The sequence below is a fragment of the Acanthochromis polyacanthus genome, chromosome 10 (genome assembly GCF_021347895.1).
Source record: "Acanthochromis polyacanthus isolate Apoly-LR-REF ecotype Palm Island chromosome 10, KAUST_Apoly_ChrSc, whole genome shotgun sequence".
NCBI lineage: Eukaryota > Metazoa > Chordata > Actinopteri > Pomacentridae > Acanthochromis > Acanthochromis polyacanthus.
The window spans coordinates 20,829,949-20,850,998 of NC_067122.1; the positions used below are offsets into that span (position 1 = coordinate 20,829,949).

At 39.3% G+C, this 21,050-nt stretch overlaps 2 protein-coding genes and 1 long non-coding RNA gene across 3 annotated transcripts; all 3 read right to left on the minus strand.

Moving 5' to 3' along the window:
* On the minus strand, positions 1–6,161 carry tmco6 (transmembrane and coiled-coil domains 6). Its single transcript, XM_022212223.2, is given in 14 exon segments — positions 1–1,016; positions 1,123–1,290; positions 1,452–1,546; positions 2,291–2,471; positions 3,073–3,092; positions 3,095–3,186; positions 3,301–3,417; positions 3,554–3,645; positions 3,793–3,897; positions 3,984–4,060; positions 4,063–4,166; positions 4,255–4,367; positions 4,451–4,557; positions 5,934–6,161. Coding segments are annotated over 14 exon segments (1,485 nt in total). The 5' UTR covers positions 6,025–6,161; the 3' UTR covers positions 1–893.
* Positions 6,162–8,774: 2,613 nt separating this feature from the next.
* LOC127535916 (uncharacterized) lies at positions 8,775–10,115 on the minus strand. The gene is made up of 3 exons (XR_007944848.1): positions 9,978–10,115; positions 9,795–9,893; positions 8,775–9,659 (listed from the first exon to the last, which is right to left on the minus strand). It is a non-coding gene; the product is annotated as an uncharacterized LOC127535916 (long non-coding RNA).
* A 214-nt stretch (positions 10,116–10,329) lies between these two features.
* Positions 10,330–16,200, minus strand: LOC110963752 (nucleolar and coiled-body phosphoprotein 1-like). The gene is given in 7 exon segments (XM_051954712.1): positions 10,330–10,983; positions 10,985–11,303; positions 11,947–12,114; positions 12,243–12,311; positions 13,112–13,188; positions 13,291–13,343; positions 15,942–16,200. Coding segments are annotated over 7 exon segments (1,026 nt in total). The 5' UTR covers positions 16,050–16,200; the 3' UTR covers positions 10,330–10,751.
* Positions 16,201–21,050: the final 4,850 nt, after the last annotated feature.

Here is a 21,050-nt window from a genome sequence, read left to right on the forward strand (position 1 = left end):
TCACATTTGCAGTATATTTATTTAAAGAATGCATGAATTGCTTTAAAAAAGGTGGTTGTGCTTTACCCTCATTCTTGATATTTACATCTCGTCGCATACATACATACATACGTTCCCTAAACATATAGCAGGTGTGACTTCAAAGAGCAAACACTCACCACTGTTCTTCACTCTCAACCGGAAAAGTTATTTCTAAGTACTAATACAATTTTAGACACACACTTCACAGACAAGTACTTTACATACATACTGCAACCAGCCTCAGTGCTTAATGTTATGCAAGTCAAAAATGTATTTCATCTCAAAACACTATTAGTTCCAACTATGGTCACTAATTACAATCTTTGTTTAAATACAGGAACAATGTCCATCTGTCAGCATTATAAAGACTCTAAAATGCACGCAAGTCAGAGCACACACCAGGAATTTTCCTGCTCAGAATGGGTCTTTGGGGAGGTGACTATAACAATAACCATGGTTGGACTGCATATAGTAAGTTTACGTGACCACCTTTTGACAGAATTTGATGTATATTCCTGTTATTTTTGACCATTTGATAAAATAAATGTCTGGTATGTTTGAGTGAATGTGACCTAAATCAACTGAAGTGGTTTATAAATATGTATTCTTTAAAATTCTCAGTTTTTCTCATTGTGGCGCTGGCTAAAAAACACTTGAGGGCAGGCCTTAAATAGCCGGAAAACCCCTGACAAAGAAGTTGTCTTGTATCTTCAGGTGTGTCCGCATAATTGTCGATATATTTCTAATGGTTCAGGGACCCAGCATATTGTCCACCTCTGACATAGCAGCTCACATCAGTCACTTTTAGTCCAGACATACTACAGATTCAAAAAAAGGGAACAAAACTAAGTGAGCGTTAGTGCTGACTAGTGTTAGTAGGACAGCAGGTGTTGCTCCAGCAGATATGTTGCCCTTCGCCTCCTCTCTCCTTCACCGTTGTACTGAAAGGCTTCTAACAGTGAGAGCCCACCTTGATAAACAAACTCTGCTGCCACCTGAGGAAAAAAAAACATCCTCATTTAAAAGCTGTCGCACATAGAAGAGACGAGCAACAGCAAGTTCTTCAAGTTTGGTTTCCCTGATCAATGTGGCCTTGCTTACCTGTGGACTACTAACCACCAGCATGAACAGCACATCCAGACTCAGGGTCACCATTTCCTGCTCGGCCATTTTAAGTGTGGCACAGAGCGCAGACAGCAACCCAAGCTGTGTGAGCTGGATGCAGAACTCCTGTTTCTTGTGGGCAATATTTGCGAGAATCCTGAGTATCTAAGTAAAAGAAGCAAACAAAGATCAGTGAGGTGGAACACTGCAGAAGTGTATGAGATCATATAACAGCAGAACAGACACAATGTCCACCATTATGTGTCACTACTGTGTGACTGAAGTACAGGAAACACCAATAGCATCTTAGGTTGGCTTGCACTGACCATAGTGTTGATGCCTTGAGAGAAAGGCAGAAGCTGGAGCAGTCTTGGGACCAAGTTGAGAGTCAAAAGAGCAGAGCAGAATTCACTGGAGTGAGCTGGAAGAGAAAGTGAAACACAGAGACGCATCACATTTTACAGGAAAATTCTCCTATTCCCACAAAGTTGTTTTGATAAACAGTAAACTGGACATAAAGCATCAGAGAAAGAACTGCACAACTATCACAAATCAGCCAGATACTGATCCCCTAAAACCTCAAAATTCTGAGTGTGGTGTAAGATACTAAAAACGTAGCCGAATGAGCTGTAGGCTACAAGCCAGACGGGTGATGGCTGTGGTGATTATCAGCATCCATTTCAGAAAAACAAGATCATCAAATCTACTTGTTTCTAAACCTGAATCCTCAAGTCAACTTGGAAGATCCAAATGATGGAAAAATGTATTCTGTACTCATCCCTTACAACAGCGGTGGGCGACTGGCGGCCCGCGAGCCAAAACTGGCCCGTCAGGAATAATATCTGGCCCACCAGATGATTTTGAAAATTTGATTTGGCACGGAGCCAAGCCAGTCCGTCACCGCAACACGAAACTCGCGTGGTCGGCTGCTGCCGGGCATTTCTGCGTTTGTGCTACTGGTCGGACACGGTTGTACCAGCCAGATTTCACTGAGCAACAGTGTGTGGAAAACGTGTGTGTGTCTCGGGAGTCATTTTTAATACATCTGTGATCAGAATTGAGACGTGTGTCCCAAGCAGCAGCGATCAGCTGTAGAAGCTCTGCTGCTCGCGGTATCGGTATGATTCAGCAGCGATCTGAGGTGCTTGAACCCAACGTGTCGAACCTGTGAGGTTGTTGAGGACCCAGGCAGCCTCTCTGGCCAAAGCGGGCTGAGTGTGCAGGTAGGCCTGAACAAGTCCACACAGAGCGACCACCAGGTGAACGTCGCCCACTTGAGTGCTCAGATCTTCCACCGGGCAGGAGGACAGGAGGTTTCCAGCACATCTCAGTACAGGACAGACAAGCTGGCGGGGACACATCAAAGCTTACAGTGATCCATGTCAGTTAAAAAACTAAACTAGTTATTGTTACTTTGACATGAAATCTACAACTGTTTTCTACTGAACAAAACAGTTTCAGATTCTAGATTCTTCTCCTGCCCCTCAAAATATACTTTCTTTAATCAGATGATTTATCACTGTACATGTTAATTCAGCTTTACCTAATAAACCTTAACCAAACACAAATAACACACCTTTAGTTTCTGGTTACTGTTCTTTGGGGTGGATTTTTCAACAACTCAGCTGGTTAAATTCAACGCTTTTTTTAGCAGTAAAACCTCCAAACACAGGCTTCCCTGAATGTACCAAGCAGTAAAGCACTGACACAAAAAGTATGCATGACTTTGACACCTGTCCCTAGGAAGTCTCTTTCAAGTGATTGCTAATGCTGGTGTTAACTAAAATAATAGTGAGCTTAAAGATTGAGAAATAAATATGAAAAATTAGGGTCTTATTTGTATAGAAAAAGAAAAAAACTAACAAAAAAAACTAACAAGTACAAATCCAAACAGTGGTAAAGAGCAACAAAATATAAAAGAAGTGATTGATCTCTTTATTTCCTCACCAGCTCCAGTCCTTCATCTTTGTTCCTTCTGCTACAGCGCGGCCTAGTGACACCAACAAGGAACTGCACTGAACCAATGCACCTCGAGACAGCAGCTCCCTGTTATCCTCAGAGCTGATGAAGGCAGAAAAGAGACACATCATCATTACTGCGTTAAGTAAGTTATGTAGCAGTTACATGCAATAACAACAGAACAAACTGTTGCTGAGAATATCCTACGGCTCTCACCTGCATGTGAGGTAGTGCAGACACCACGCACACTCAATGGCAGGAGCCAGGCCGAACTCTGGGTCCGGAGTCAAGACTGATAACAAGTTTGAAGATAAAGTGGAGGCCAGGACCATCCTGCAGAGAGAGGGAGACATAACTACATAACTAACAAGTGTTAAATGTGAGCACAACACAAATTATTTTCACCTATACTATGACAGCAGCGACACAGAGCCTGAAGGGATGAATTGTGTGTCAATAGCGTACTTACGGGATTATTTTCTCTGCTGCATCTTTGGTCTGGAGGAGCTGCGAGAGGGTGAAGCCCACAGCTTCCACCACTGCAAGGTTATGTCTCTGGTTCTGGAAAAACACACATCCAGAGAGACGTGTTAACATGTGTAGCACCAGTTCAAGGCCATGTGGGAAATCTGTTGTTGATTCTGAATTCTACAAATTTTGCTGAGGTGTTGTCATGTCACTGAAGACCAACGAGCCTTGTTAGTTTACCTCCATACAGGTAGCCAGAGCTGGTATGATCCCCTGGGCCAGGAGCTTCTCTTTTACAACATCACTGTCCGGACATATATTACCAAGTGTGTAGAGACACAGTTCCTTCAAACACAGATAGAAAGTCAAAAATCTTCTACATAACGAGTCGATAATATTTCACATACATCCTGTTATGAATGAATGCTCACTGTGAATTTGGTGCTCGGACCAGACAGGTAGGTGAGCAGGTAGGAGGTGGCAGGCAGACAGGCTGGCGCCACGTTTTGTGAGGGGAATGCGACAGTTCATGAAGACACCGAACAGCCTGCAGACGACACTGAGCATTGGAGCTGGTGAGGAGACCGACCAGCAGATGCACACTGTTCTCCAACCTGAAGGGACAGACAACAGAGACATGATAGTGCATGCAAGTAACATCATTTAACTCATTTCATGTCGCTACAGAAGCTATGACAGTACTTGACGAAGGCGAGCTGTGCTGATGGGTCTTGCAGAGCTTTACTCAAAGCCTTCAGGTTGGCCTCCTTCTCTGGGCCGCTGTGTTGAAGTTTGTGGACCAAACTGACCACGTCCTGGGAAACGAGAAATTGGCCGGTAGGTTGAATTTATCGTGTTATTAAACCTGCCAACGAATCATCAAACATCTGCCACTCACCTGTTCTCCTGGGGTTGTGTCCATGATGATGTCTTGCTGCTCCTCATCTTCATTCAGCAGGAGTCTCTTGCTCACAAGCTGTCTGTCTCTGCGGGCCTGTCTCAGTGCTACAGCAATGAACACAGAAAGAAATGACAACAATTTATGCAAAGCAGTCTAACATACCCAACAGTTCAGGTAAAACCACCACACTCTCAAATTATAACAACGCTGCCATGTGGAAAAAAGGCCTTTAAGTTAAACAGTCGCAACTCAGAAACCCAGAGGCTGCAATAATTACTGATGGAAGTTAGCATAATGACCAGATATCTAGCTAGACTCTGTTTCATTATATAGAAACTGTGCCGTCATCTTCTTAAGTGCTACTAAATTGTTTTTAACTGATGGCTGTATTAATTACAGACTTTATTCCATCTTTATATATATTAAAACTTACAGGAAATAAAATGTACTAATGATTATGGCTAAAATGATAATCTACATGGACATATTTTGCTCCTGAATGATGTCTAGTTAGTCTGGGTAGATACTGATGTCATGTTTGATGAGAAGCTTTTAAAACCAAACTTTTACTAGCTGACCCAAAGGCCAAAACACAGCAATGGGAAGTCTGAGGCACTTGTGCATCTCTTTTTCAGAGTTGGGTTGTGAGAGCAGTGCACTGTGCTATTTTAGGACAACTGAAGCTTTGATTAGTGGTACTGTGGTTTTTCTACACCTACTGATTACTGTGTTTTTAGCATAACAAAAATATATCCTCCTGTATCCTTTTCCATCTTTGTGAAGTCTCACAATTACATTTTTAAATTCCTCAGACAATTATATTCCATGTGGAGCCATGATGAGGACATAAAGATACACATGGCTGATGGTTCTTGAACTGTGTTCCAACCACGTTCATACAGTTGTTCTCAGTGTTATTTCAATAATTACTAACTTATGTATCACTGAACATATATCTATTCACTTTTGCTTTGTGTTTCTACTTTGGGACCTGTATTTTCAAATCCAGTCTTTTTAAGTTTTTATTTTTGATTTGTTTGTGAGAAGAAATTTTCTATTTGACAACTTTGAAATCATATAATTATTAAAAGTGTAGATACTCCTTTACAGATACTGGTTGTATTTTTAGTGGGAGGGTTTTGGAAACCAGGTTTAGGCGGTTTATTTGAGTGAATTGTGCATTTAACCACCTTTGGTAATAATCTTCTTAAAACCTACTGAAGAAATAATTGGGGAAAAGACCTTTTTAACATTAAATACTGTCATGTGAACTCTCCAAGTTGTCACTTTTCTTGTAAATTAGCTTAAACGCTGCAGCCTCTTTCCCACATTATGTGCTGGCTTTAATAGTTTATAGTTCGACGTTACGGATCTGACATTAAAGTTCCTCTGAATTGTAAACTAGTTAAGCTGTTAAACAAAACATCATTAAATCTGTCTTAAATGCAGTAAACGTGTCTTAAAGGTTGAACAGACTCACTTCTCTCGTGTTCTCGTCTCTGCAGTCTGAGCTCCTCCAAACTGTCTCCTTGTCGACCAGCTTTATGTCGAACTTTGTTTAACCGCCACATTTTCTGGTTTTAATTTAGTTAAAAAGTAAGCTGCCAGTGCCTTATTTCATGGTTACAGCTGGTCAGTGTCACTGTTAGCTGTGGTGGAAATATGTTTATATTCTTCCTCGACCTTTCCGCTCTGAGCGCCTCCACTGCTGCAGCGACATCTAGCGGCGAAATGCAGCATAGGAGATATGTGAAACAAAAACACAAGCAAACTTTCAGAACTATATTGCAAATATAAACCGGATTTGCAAACAGATGAATACACTGCATGTAAGAAAAAGAAGGTGCAAATCATGCTGACAGAAGAACCAAGTTAAGGTGCAATAAAAAAGCAACAAATGGTCCAAGTACAATAATAAAAAAGCAGCTCTTAAAGTACATTCTCATAAATATATTGCAAATCTAAACTGAATGAGATGTACGAATTACATACAACATGTAAGAAAAATAAGATATATTTCAAAATAACGTTAAAAATATATAAATACAGTATAACAATAAAACTAATAATAAAAAAATCATGCAGAAGCAGTGTTTGGGTCCTGGTGTTTGGGAGCTTGGACTATTGCACATTTGAGTCAGTAAAGTGTGGCAACAGTCCAGGTCATGGACTCTGTCCTAAATTACATGTAAATGAAACCACTAAAACACATTAAAAAATACAATTTAAAAAGATGTACAAAAACACATACGTATGGAGTAACACTGATTTGCTGCCACTCAAAAAAGTGCCACAAATAAGAAATGTCTGCGAATGATTCAAATAATTGACAAATATATGAAATTTGTGAATATATTCTAACATGTACAACAAAACTGCACATCTTATGTCTACCTCTTATAAGACTGACAGTAAGTCAACTGATCGGGCTGAATTATGTTTTACATATGTTGTGCAGAGAATACTTTCATAAAAGTTTAATCCGAAAGGCTTTTGTCATGTTTTTCTACAATTGAAAATGCAACTTCTGCAATAGGATGTCATGCATCAGTGATTAAAATCTAATCATCAGGGCCTTATGAGTCAGTTAGTAGAAAAAAAAGTTTCTTATTATCGTGATATAATTATTATCTGATGACATATAAAAAACACATTTTAAATTTTAGAATGTGTGTGTGTGAGTGACTGTGTGCATGCATGTGAAAATATTTGGTATTAAGGTAATAAACTACAAGCAAAAACATATTTTTACAAACGTCACGGGTCAGTTTTGCCTCCGTTACATGTCGTCTTTCAAATTAGTGGAAATAAATCATCCGAAAATACATGTTCAGGTTTCATTTATTCCATCTATTATGTAAACTACATAAAGCGGAAAGTTTTGATATTAAGTAGTATTATATAAGATTTCCAAGTAATGTATTCATAATTTTTCTGTTTAAAAAAAACATTTATTTTACTTATTAGAATCCTCCATATGTTTGCCCACTGTGTTTTCTCTGATGTTCAGTTCTGCAGCTCAGCAAAAAGAAACTGATGTTTGCTGCTCTTAAGCTTGAGTAGTAAGTCAATCTAATACATCATCACCATGTCTTAACATAATCACTGTGTTACTTCTTGTGCAGCATTACTTCATAATAATGATAATTAACAATATTAGTAAGAAATACATTTGTCTTTGTCCTCTTCCATTTACAAAATTCTAAATCTCTGACATCAGTAATAAGGGTTTATCAGAGTTCAATACTATATTTTGTTTGTGAGTAAAACTTAATAATACAGATATACATAATATATGGTGTTTTATTAAAAAAGGACTGCACAAAGTTCCATGGGTAATGGTGAGCACTCTGGACTTGAATCCAGCAATCTGAGTTCAAATCTCGTGGAACTGAGTACAGAGCTTGCAAATGGGAAAATCATTCAATGTCTTCAGTGATATCACTGTATATTGATGACTTCTGTCACACAGTGGGATACAATACTTACCTACTGAAAAGTGCAATTTTTAACAAAGTGGCTTAGATGAAACCAGACATTAGTCTGAAGCTAGGAAATTAAATTTCAGCTTTTTACCCCCTGAATTATAAAGTCAACCACAAGACAATGCTGAGGTCATTATGTTAGATTTTTTTAGTGAGACTTGCAGAATGTTTATCCAAGACCTCTGTGTGAAACATCCATCCATTATCGATACACGCTAAACAATTTAGGGTCACGGGGGCTGGAGTCTATCCAGCTGACTTAGGGTGAAGGCAGGAGACACTCTGGACAGGTCACCAGTCTGTCACAGGGTACACAGAGACAAACAATCACACTCACATTCACACCTATGACAATTAGAGTTACTAATTAACCTCAGCATGTTACTGGACTGTGGGAGGAAGTCAGAGTACTCACAGAATACCTATGCACGAGGGAACATACAAACTTCAGTCCACACAAGACCCAGGCCAGGACGCAAATCTTATTAGCTGCAAGGCGACAGTGCTAACCACCGCTCTACTGTGCAGTCGAATGTGAAATACAGACCCACAAATGTAAGAATAAGATCCCAAAATGCATAACTGTGATCCACAAATAGTTCTTTGATTTACAAAAAAAGATTCACAAATGTCTTTTTTGAAACGTTGTAAAGAATTCAGATATTCAAAATTTGTGAAACGTGTATTTACAGATCTGCTTTATATTTGCAATATAATTGGTGAGTTTTTTCAAATCTCTGAAAAGTGTTGAATATTTACTAGTGGTGGGATGTGTAGTATGTTGTGAATATACTAAAGAATCTGGGTGAACAAAGGTGAACAAAACAAGAATTAAATCTCCATAATACAAGATGCACTGACTTTGTTTACATTGAGGTGCTACTTTGGGGCTTGAATTTTTAATATATTAAATATAAAATTGCTTGAAAATGTACACAAGAGCAAATGCAGTTATTGCAGTTTTCAAGAGGTGACAAAATTTTGCAGAATTTAACATTTAAACAATACTGCACAGGGTCGTACTTACTGCTGTTGTGCACTTTATAAATGAATGCTCCGTCAAACATAGAGATCTCTCTGTCAAAACCAAATACATGTTTTTTTCACAATATTTTGAATAAATAAACAGCTGATTAAAATTTTGTTTGTACTGTGTTTTCTTCACAACATTGTTTTTTTGTGCCAAATACAAGAGAAGTGGAACAGTAGAAAACATACTGAAATCAAACAGAGATTACAAAAAAACTTTAAAAAAATCAGATTCCTTATGTTTGAATTTATTATAAAATTTAAATCATCATAAAATGGCTTCAGAGAGCCTCTCATGTTTAGACTACAGTACAAGAAATCCCTGAGACTGAAAGAAAACGTGCTTAAAAGAGACGTTTCTTCATTCAGTCAGCGGTGAGATTTCAAATGTCACAAGACTCCATGAAACAACTGCTTCTTTACTTCCTTTACATGCCATGAAAATAGCAATTATCATAAAAATATTTAAGTAGAAAAGACACACAGTCGCAAAACACAGAACAAAAAACCAATGAAAAAGATTTTAAAAGGTACCAAAATAAAAACACTAGTTCTCTTTACAGTTTTAAATCATCCTTCTAACCATCAGAATATGATCAGAAACAGGACAGAAATGACGTGTTGCCTTCGTTTTGTGGCTTTGCAGGGATGAAGCGTCAAACGTCTTCATGGCTCTTGGATGATTTCTTCTTCTGTGGAGAGTTACAGGAAAAAATGCACATTAGCTGATCTGAGAGTTACAACCAAGCAGCATTAAAAGCGATCGCACATTTATCCTGATCTGACTGTAATATGTAGATCTGGTGAAGGTTACAGTGCTGTGATACCTTTTTGTGGCCGTCACTTGAGGGCGTTTGGACGATTTGTGTCTCTGTAGAAAACATCAGGCGTTTCTGGGACTTCAGCTGATTTCAATTTGCTTTTCTCTGAGGAAAATGACAGAAATGTTCAAACTTACAAAAACCATCAGAACTGTAGACTTTCATTGCTTATCTGGGTTATTTACTCACTTTTTTTCTTCTCTGTTGGAGGATTTGCTGTATCCTGGCTTGGTGAAGGCTCTGTTTCGATGGAAGTTTTTTTTCTTTTCGCTTCAGTAACCGGCTTTTCCTCTCCGTACCGTCCTTTGATGCCTTTTTGCTTTTTTTTTTTTTTCTTCAGCTATCTGCTCTAATTTTCCATCACTATCTCCTTTTTCTTCTTTTCTTTATTCTTTCTTGACTTCTCACCATTAACATCTCTTTTTCTTTTTCTTTCTTTCTTTCCTCAGCTGGCTGTGCTGAATTTTCTCACTATCTGTTTTCACTTTTTCTTCTTTATTTTCTTTTCTTCATGTAACTGCTCTGCTTTTCTCTGTTTTTCACTTTGTTCTCTGTATTTTCTTTACTTCTTCAGCTACCTGCTCCGAATTTTCCTCACCATCTGTTTTCTCTTTTTCTTCTTCTTCGCTTTCTTTTCTTCGTGTAACTTCCCTGCGTTTTCTTTGCTTTCTTCAGCTTTTTGCGGTGTATTTTCTTTTACTTCTTCAGCGAACAGTTCTAAAGGTTCTAAAATTCCAGCACTATACAGCGTCTTTTTCTTCTTCTTCTTGACTTGACTCGGTTCTTCGGCGGTTGGGCTGAACTTTCCTCACTATCAGTTTTCTCCTTTTTCTTCTTCTTGGCCTTCTCTCTTGTACTACAGGCTCTGAAATGTTCTCGCTATCACATTCTCTCTTTTGTTTTTCTTCATCACATCTTCTTCAGTCCTTTCACTATCTCCCTTTGTTTCTTTCGCCTTTTCCTTCACCTCCTCAGGTTTCTCAACACACTCTTGCCCAGTGACTTTAATATTCTTTTTCTTTTTCTCCTTTCTTCTTTTCCAGCTTCACCTATCTCATTTACGATCTCCTCCACCTTGCCTTCAATCACCTCCTTTTCCTTCTTCTTCTTCGTCTTCTTCTTTTTCTTGGGCTCAGATGTTGTCTCATCAGTTGTTTCTTCACTGGGAGTTACAACGTTATTTTCTCTTCTTTTGTTTCTGAGGAGAGACGATGGAGGTAGCTGGTTTGTCCTCTACAGAGTTCCGGTTTTCCTCTTGGCTCTGGCTGCCAGAGGGGGTCACAGGTGCCTTCGTCTTTGCCCTGCTCTTCTTGGGCGTGCTCTTCTTTGTTGGCGTCTCCGTCACAGCTTTCTGCTCCCCCTTTTCCTCTTTTTCAACTGTCCCAATATTCAGTTCAACGGGAGTGTCCGTTTTTGCTGGAGGCTTAGCTCTGGGTTTTCTGACTCTCGTCTTCTTGGGTGGAGGTGCTGAGGCGTCCAGAGCGTTGACGGTGTCCATCTTGGCAATGTCGGCGTCTGTGGACGGAGAAAACACGGTGACGGCTGAACAAACCTGAATAGGTGGCACAAATGCTTAAAAGAAAACAGCCAGGCCAGGCGAACAGCTGCTGCACACAGCTGTGTCTGTGTGAAATCACTGTTTTCCGTGGTGAGCTTGTTCATGGGTGGTGCTCTCCTGTCTGGCGGTTGTCTTTCTCTTGTAAACCTCCTCTGTCGTCCATCTTCCATCTTTTCCACACCACTTAACTTTCTCCATCTGGATTATGTCACTTTTTGAGAAGAAAAACCTTCCAAAAACAGAACTCTCACTGTTTCTCTTACATGGAGTCTGACATGTGACTATCTCAATTGATTGTTTGTTTGGCACTAGCTGATGATGTGCAATTTGGTCTATGGCTCAAAAAGTGGCAGGAAAAATAGGAGATGTTCTACCTTAGCCTTGGAGAAAGACAGCTGATTGCTGTATTTTAGCAGAAAATATCTCTCAAATAAAATTCTCTACCATAGTATGCTGGAATGAGCCACAGAGAATATCTCCAAATGTCAATAAATCACTCCTAAAGTACGTGAATAACGGTGAAACTTCTCTTTATTTTCCTAGGATTCTCCTCATCACATCATCCTTCCCATACTTGCTCACACACTCACACAAACCTACCTGTCATCTGCTGAAGCATTTTCTTCCATTTCTCCACATCCAAACTGCTGTCAGAGTCTGAATCATTCCCACCACTGGTCTTGTCTGTCGTTTGGGCCTTTGATTTCTTCGCCTTGGTGAGACTTTTCGTAGATTTTCCATCACTTTTTTCCTTTTTGTTCCAACAGACTGAAAAAGAATTAGTGTACTGATGAAGTGTATGCTGTATTATACACACTCACACACACACACACACACACACACACACACACACACACACACACACAAACACACATATATATAAACTCCATAAAAACTGACCTTTTTCTGAGTTTCTGGCTTCTTTGCAGGTTTATCCTTCTTCTTCTTTGGTGTGCTCACACTGCCTAGAAAAGTGCACAAAATGTGTTCAACTGTATTAACTGAAAAAACTTAAATAGAGTCATACAAGTCATAGGTAAACTAGATGAGGTGAGACCAGCGTTACACTTTCTGCATCTGTGAGTATGTGATTGCCTGCGAGGGTCCGAGTGACATGAAGTTTTTCATCTGCAAATTCTGCCACTTCACTACAAGCCCGACCGTGTACAATATGTAGAAATATGTTTGGATCCATGTGTTGAACACATCCTTCAAGCAGAATAGAAAGCAGTATTATTCAGAATAACTAGGTATCTCTGGTATCTGCAGCTGTTTGTGTGTACATCTGCAAGAGAGTATATTCTTGTAACCTTCATTCCCAAAGTTTTTAGTGATTCAAAGAACAGTAACACAGTCTGCATACTGAGTTAAGCCCTTAAAATATTTGATATTTAGCCTTAACTTTCCAATTTGTGCACTTAAAGGTCCAGCTGATGCGATCCAAAGGTTGATGCTACCGATTGCTTCGACTCAACGCGCTTCGTCCCGCCTTCTGGTTCCAAGCATGTAGAAGAACCTGCACTGACCACTAAAAAGTTTTCTCTAGAGAGTGTTTGGTTTGTCCATTCGGAGCTGCCGTAGAAACATGCCACTGCAGCGTGACGGAAGAGGAACTGCAGCCTCTGCCGATGTAAAATATTCGTCTTAAGCTAGCAAACACTACTGAAAACTGAATTGTGAGTACTACACTTCATCTCTGCCAGAAGATCCCCCGAAATTCTGCACAGTGGTGCTTCAAGGGCAGCTTAAAAGAAAGAAGTTGTACCTTTAGCCGAAGTCTTTCCTCGTTCCTTTGATTTAGAACGCTTGGTTGAGTCTGACTTTACTTTCTTCTTGGAGTCACTGTCAGGAAGAAAAACAACATTATTTTCATGGTATTTGTGTCACTGCAGCAGAACATCAAATTAAGGTGTTAAATTTCTGTAAAGGCGAGATCACACTCACTTCAGCCAGGAATTGTAGATGTCCAGTAATGACCCTGATACTTTTGTCTCCCCCTGCAGGAAGTTGGTAAATCAAAACATTACATATATAGTATACCGATGATGTGACGCAATCTTAATCTTGATATTGATTCACTGAGTAGGTTTCCATTCTGAATCAGCCTAGCGTGAAATAATAGTGTAATATAACACAGTACGCCTGTTCAGCTTCAGTTTCACATCTTATTTATTTACCCTGGTAATGTCGGACCCACTGCTCTGGCTCTGTAAAGGGAAAGGTGTGTCCAAGTTTGAGAACCACTGAGCTAAACTATATCTAACTATAATGTTAAGATATTGGCAAATCCCTTTATTACAAAACTGTTCTCAAAAAGGACTCACAATTTTGTGTAGTTACTTAATAATCTAAAATATCAGTGTTGTTGATAAATGGAATGCATACTCGCCTCATAAAGAGCTATTTCTGGCATTTTGCCTTTACAGTGTACAACATCTCCCAGTACAGCAACGTGCAATATCACTAAACAATTCAAAGTGTAGCATATTACAGCAACTCTATTACATATGGACTGATGTGTATTTGAGCTTGTGTAACATTAAAAACAAACAGGATAAATAAACTGCAATAAAATACTGTGATTATAGAAGAACTTCTCAGTTTTGGGTGTGACTGATGGAACAAGGCTCCCAGGACTTGCCTGGACAAGCATGAACCAGATTGTAGTACTGAATAGAAACTGCAACCCAGTTAAAGCACTGAATTAGGAGCTAAAGAAGAGCAATGTCTATCTGAGCACTGAACAACAGAGGAATCAGTGGAAATTGGTGTTTCAATGACAGATTAGACTTCTTGCTGCTTGATACAAAAAGAAAACTTACACCGCTCTCATTTTTTCATGATTAATCTACAAGTCTGTTTGTGATGCAATTTAGAGGTTTCTTGGATAAAATAGGTTTTTTCTTGTTTATTGCTGTTAGTTTCACATTCGCTCATCATGCAAAGATTTGTGGCGCTGATTTAAATGGTCAAACAAATCAGTTGTGTTGCCTTGTCCAGTGGCAACACACTGCAGACAAAGTACCAGTTTTAGATCAGTATCATTCTTTCTGTGGCAAAAAAAATATCTAATCTTCCTTTACAGTAGTGAAAAGGAAGACTTCAGGAGAGAAATGTCTGTTCACAGCAAAATAAGCACTACAAATCTTTGCATGATAAATGCAAAGTCAGAGCTGAATGTCATTCAAAACAGGAACTACTTTCAGTGATTCTGACTTTGTTACTCTGTATGTGAAAGGTTCTAAATGTTTGGCTTTTTAGCATTTCTAAAACAAGATTATATTTTCTTTGCCGGTGCACTAACCTAAAACTCAATCTGATCATTATAGATTGGATTGAATGATTAATTCTCTCCAAGTAGAATTACTAAAGTTACAAAATTCTTATCCTTTTTCAAATCACTGTACAGATACACCACCGTTCAAAAGTTTGGGGTCACTTAGGCAATTTCGTGTTTTCCATGAAAGCTCACACTTTTATTCATGTGCTAACATAATTGAACAAGAGTTTTCTAATCATCAATAAGCCTTTCAACCCCATCAGCTAACACAATGTAGCATTAGAACACAGGAGTGATGGTTGCTGGAAATGTTCCTCTGTACCTCTATGGAGATATTCCATTAAAAATCACCTGTTTCCAGCTAGAATAGTCATTTACCACATTAGTAATGTCTAGACTGGATTTCTGAATAATTTAATGTAATCTTCATTGAAAAAAAATTGCCTTTCTTTCAAAATGACATTTCTAAGTGACCCTCAGCTTTTGAATTGAAGTGCACATCACAGGAAAAAACAAGATTTTGAATGTCAGCTCTTTCCAATAGTGTGCATTTGTTCAACAATGACTTAAATCTTTCAGACAATGCCCTCATTTTCAACGAGAAAACAAACAACAGAACACAGTTAAGAATGGCTACATTCAAGAGGAGAGTACCTTGTATTTATGGTCTTTAACTAACCCACAGATACAGTTGTATTGAGTTTTAATATTTGTTGTAAAATGTTTCAGGTGTATGCAGCACAAGAATTAAAAGCAGCAGGACTTAAGGCTATAGTCTGGTGCTTGAACTAGTTGAATACTGACTTAGGGATCAGTTTAACAGAGAAGTCATGCTTGGATTTGTTTAGATCTGATATATATTATCCAGCATGTTTAGTTTGAATCTTTGCAGTATTATAAAGGTGCAGCAAGAAGCAGCTCAAAACAACCATGAAGACTGGTATCCTACATGCTCTGGAGGGTCACATCTGTTGAGTGGCACAAAAACAAAAGAATTCATCTCACTAATAAAGGGTGTAATCAATTTTCAGGGTTTCAAAGACTGCACAGGCGTGTACTGTTAATACAATGTGGTTGAGCATTTGCTTAAATAGTGGATCAGCTTCTCTTAAGCACACACACATAAGAAAAGGGAAACTACATGAGTCCAGGTTCAACAGTACATTCGTGTTCCGGCACAGAAATGAGAAAACTGCATGAACTTTTCTTTGAACTCAACAGCTGGTTAGTAGCATGTTTCAAAACTCAAATCGTGCTGAAACTCTCAGGCTGGTGGTGTCTGTCAGTCAGTGTGAGCGTGTAGGACAGTGTTGACCTGTGGGCTGTGCCTCTGGAGCTCATCTGCCGCTGAGGAGAACCCATGCTCCTTCAGGTGTCGGTGGATCAGCTGGATCAGTTCGTGCTTTGATGCGTTCACGGACATGTTCGACAGACGGAGAAGTCCACAGAATAAACGCCAAAAACTAACGACTGGAGTCTCATGTTAAAACAAGCAGCACAATACGCATAACTGCCTCTTCTGAAACCCGCATGCTACCACGTTGAACTGCGAACCCCGGAAGTCGTTCTGGCTGCCGCCGCAATGCACCCTGGGAGCTGTAGTTCTGTAGTATACGTTTCAGCCCTCATACGGGAGTCCTGCAGTGAAAGAAAAACTCAGATCCTTTACTGAAACAAAAGCAGTAAAAGACAAGCATGAATGAATTACTCGACTTAAGTAAAAGTACATTAGTATTCGCAATTTTTATACAGAGTTTTACAGCTTTGGAAATAATTATTGTTTTCTTAACATGGTCACCTTATTTTGCACCTTCGCCAGGGCGGCGCCATATTACAGCATTTTGTCATTTGATTTCCGCTTCAGACCGGAAGTGCAGTTATCAAGAAAAGGAACGAGCGGTGTAAGCTAGCTAACCTAATGCACCTAAAGTTGCGTGCCAACTGCCATTAAACAAAAAGAAGAAGAAGAAGAAGAAGCTAGCTAACCAGATAGCGATTTTATTTCATGAAGATGTCTAGTATTGTGTGTTCAGTCAGAGGCTGCCATAATAACTGGGCCAAGAGGAGAGAGTTTTTGAAACAAACCTGTTTTAAACATCATGTGGAGCGATCGGAGTGTTGTGGGGCACCATATAATCTACATCCTCCGCCCAAAGATGAGGAGCACATGCGGCTGTGGCTGAAAGCGCTAAACCTTACGTGCCCACCGAAGCGCCCTTATGTATGTTCGTTTCATTTTGTGGACAGAGAGCCGACAGAGGAGCACGATTACCCCGAGAAATGGCTCGACTATGATGCTCCAGTAAAGAAGCCACGGCGGGCTTTGAAGAGGTTGTCAGATAGGGGTGAGTGAGATATTGTTTTGCCTGATGTAAAGTTCCCATGCTGTGATTACATTTAACCTCCTAAGACCCGAGCTTTGGTTTGGTTTGCATTTTAGTTTTTCTACTTACTTGAAATAAGGAGTAACCAATAAATATAATAACTGGATAATAGCTAATATCTGATTATTATGTTTATTACATTATATATATATATATATATATATATATATATATATATATATATATCACTAGATTTACATTGTTATTACTACTATTATTATTATTATTATTTGTAGTAGTAGTGGTAGTAGTAGTAGAAGCTGTAATATTAGTATTATTAGTAGTATTAACAATATGCCCTGTTGGGGAAAAAAAAATCAAAAAACAAAAACATGTCCACATATGTGGACGGCAGGTCTTAAGAGGTGATCAGTTATGAACAATTAACTGAAACAATTTCTAAAATTACTTTTTAAATTTTATTAAGATGGTGGTTTTGAACACTGTGATCAGTTGTAATGTAGCTTACATTATTTCTGGATACTTGTAAGACTTAAAGTTTGCAACGTATGTCAGTCTCAGTATTTTTAATTCTTGCTAGTCTGCACTACTTATCATTATGGTGGACCTTAGCAACACTCACATGACCCGTGGATGTTCCGGTTGAAGTTTAATTCCTAATAAAAAAACATTTTCATTGTGTTTTTTGTAACTTAGATATGTCAGTCAGCGTCAAGGATGCAGAGGAGAAGGATGACCACATTCACATGCCTCCACGTTGTGATGTGGAAACTCAGTGGGAGGATCTGTCTGTCTCTGAACACAGCTATGCTGCAAGATCATCACTCCATCTGAAGTTGGAACGCAGTATGTTGGGTCAGCTGCGTTGTACTCAACCCTACTCAGGACTGATAACCTATGTCAGCTGTATACAGGGTTGTCTCTGGAGGCATTTAATTGTGTTGCTGAGCACCTCACAGAAGAGTACCACAACAGCTTCCAGTTACACCCCTGGGATCAGCTCCTGATGAAGCTGCGCCTGAATTTGCTGCAGGGAGACCTTGCTGAAAGATTTGCTGTCTCACAAACCATTGTGAGTAAAGTCATTGCTTGCTGGCTTGATCTAATGGAGGAAAAAATGAGGTGTTACATTCCCTGGTTGCCCCGAGAGACCATTCAGGAAACAATGCCTCAGTGTTTCAAAGAACACTACCCCAAAACAACCTGTGTGATCGACTCTTCAGAGACCCCCCTCCTAAAGCCACGCAATCTTGACTCGAGAGGTGAGTCTTACAGCCACTACTATGGCCAGAACACCATAAAGTACCTCGTCGCCATTGCACCATGTGGTCTGATCATGTTTATTTCAGCTGCCTATGGAGGAAGGTGCAGTGATAGATTTATTACTTCAAATTCTGGGTTCTTGGAATACCTCCGCCCAGGTGATGAGGTAATAGATGTCAGAGGCTTCACTATTGAAGATCTTCTGTATGAATGGAAGGTGAAACTGACAATCCCAGCATTCACCAAGAGGGGCATCCAGCTGTCTGAAGAGGACACCACCAGCACAAGGCGTATTGCAAATGTACGGGCCCATGTTGAGCGGGTCACACGCCGACTAAAAACCTTTAAAATCCTTTGTCAAACATTTCCCATCACCCTTACTCCCAAAGCTGACAAAATTTTAAGAATTTGTGCAGCCCTGTGCAACCTTAGAGGTGACATCATTTCTGATGTAGAGGAAGAATGAGGACATTAAGTTTTGCCACTAAGATGATCAGATGTTATCTGTACATAAGTTCAGTTTTATAGATAAATAGTTACTACTTTTTTATAGATTGTTTATTCAGAATCTTTACAATATATAGAATGATCTTACCTGTTTGTAAATAGTCATTTTTATTCATCTTTGCAGTGAAGAATGATTTTACCTGTTTGCAAATAGTTATCTGTATAAACCTTTAGAATATGAAATGTTCTTACCCATTTGTGAGTTTTAATTGTCATAAATCTTTACAATATAATTGTAATAAATCTTACAATATCTGACCTGTTTGTAAATTGTTTTTTATTAACAAATGTTATAAATGTGTTTATGTTACAAATACTTATTTTTTTAAAACACTTACTGCTGAAATGACTGAGTGTGGCCTTAAGTGTAGACATCATCACAGAATTTGGTTTAAAAAAGTAGTGGAATTTATTTCTGAAGTAAAAGATTGAGATAAAGGAAAAAGTGCATTTTTGTAGGAGGAACAGAGAGTTTATGCAGGATGCTGGCTGGATTGAAGCAGAGGTGGGTTTGGCAAGCAGGCAGGCAGACAGACAGACAGGTATGCACCATCAACACCCAGGGATAGCACAAAGTAGTTAAAAATGCCGCCATATGAGATCTCCGGCCATTTTCTCATGTCATCAACCCACACTGACATGGTCGATGGATGAGGGAATGCAAGACCATCCGTTCTCCGAATAAAACTTGCAGTTTGTTCCCATTTTAGAGCCCCTGGTGTCGCATCTGTTGACATTTTGATGCTTTAACTCTGCGGAGCCGGCTACCGGAAAGGGCTGACCGGAAGTGAGAAGACAAAATGCGGAACTACAAAGAATTAAAAGTAAGATAAGAGCATATTATTTAGAAAAAAATATAGAATAAATTCAGTGCCTAATTAAAGAAATAGACATCAGAATAAAATAAAAATAAATGAAAAAGTCCATCCATCCATCCATCCATCCATTCTCTATACACCACTTTATCCTCACTAGGGTCGCGGGGGGTGCTGGAGCCTATCTCAGCCGACTAGGGCGAAGGCAGGGGACACCCCGGACAGGTCTAAATGAAAAAGTATAAAATATAAAACACTTTTCACACAAAAATAAAACTAGAATTGAAAAATAAGAAGTAAAACTGGCTAGATAGTTAATGTGCCAGTAGCCCATGTAAAAGTATTCATCATTAGCCTTTCCCTGCTAATTTAAAACATGTTAGTAAGTTAAGCTGTTGCTTAACAACTTATTTTTGTTTTTCAAATGAATTAGGTCTGTTTAGTTGTATTCTATTCTACCTGTACAGTTGGTTGAACTGCCTTCTCCTTTACTTGCTTTTTGAAGTCATGTAATGGTTATGATCAGTGGCGGCTGGTGAAAAAAAATCTTGGTGGGGCTGGTGTGCAGACGGACAAGGTACGTTTTATCAGTTTGTTTCCCGGCTATAAAAGACACAAGCAGAAACAAAAAATCAAGCCGTTTCTTCGTTTTTTCGTTTTGAGCAAAAAACAAAAAAACAGGAAACGGTTCGTTTTTTCGTTTTGAACAAAAAAACAAACAAAACAGGAAACGGTTCGTTTTTTCGTTTTCACCCCCAAAATGAAAATACGACTCCATATTTCGTTTCATTGGTGGGCGGGGCTTCGGAGCCTGCCAGTGCACAATAAAGCTCCTGCCCATCACAATAAAGCTCTTGCGCTGGCATTCATAGACAGACTGACTTTCATTGTATTACCTGCCCCCACTGCACTTCCCCTAACTCTAAATCAAAGCAAGCCGAGTACACAGTAATGACAGTCATAACCAGTGGTGTAGTCTAGTTTTTTCTAGTGGGAATACTCCAACCTCATAAACCAAAGCCAGGTCAGGTTCTCATATATGTGCGCGTACACACACATGTCCACGCGGGCGCGCGCACTCACACACACACACAGCAACAGCAGCTCCTTTATTTCAAACTACCAATTAGATACTTATAGACATTATAGCATCAGCAGCTCCTCCTCCTGCCATCAGGTAGACCTGATGTTTCCTCTTCATCAGGTAGACCTGATGTTTCCTCTTCATCAGGCTCCCTTTCCTAAACGTTAACCTTAGCTCCAGCTGTAGTGTTCCCTAAAGTGGCAGTATTCACAGGACAAGCAACAGGCTTATTAAAACACTGAAATGGTTTCATTTAGCTTTGCTTTCTTTTTCTTATTTTTTCTCCACTGACTGATGTTGGGTCATTAGAAGTTCTAGACTCCTGTCCCTTTTCTTCTAAGCCAGGGGTATTCAGCTAAAATTCAGAGAGGTCCAGTCAGCAAAGGTCCAGAACATCATAATGTCTAACT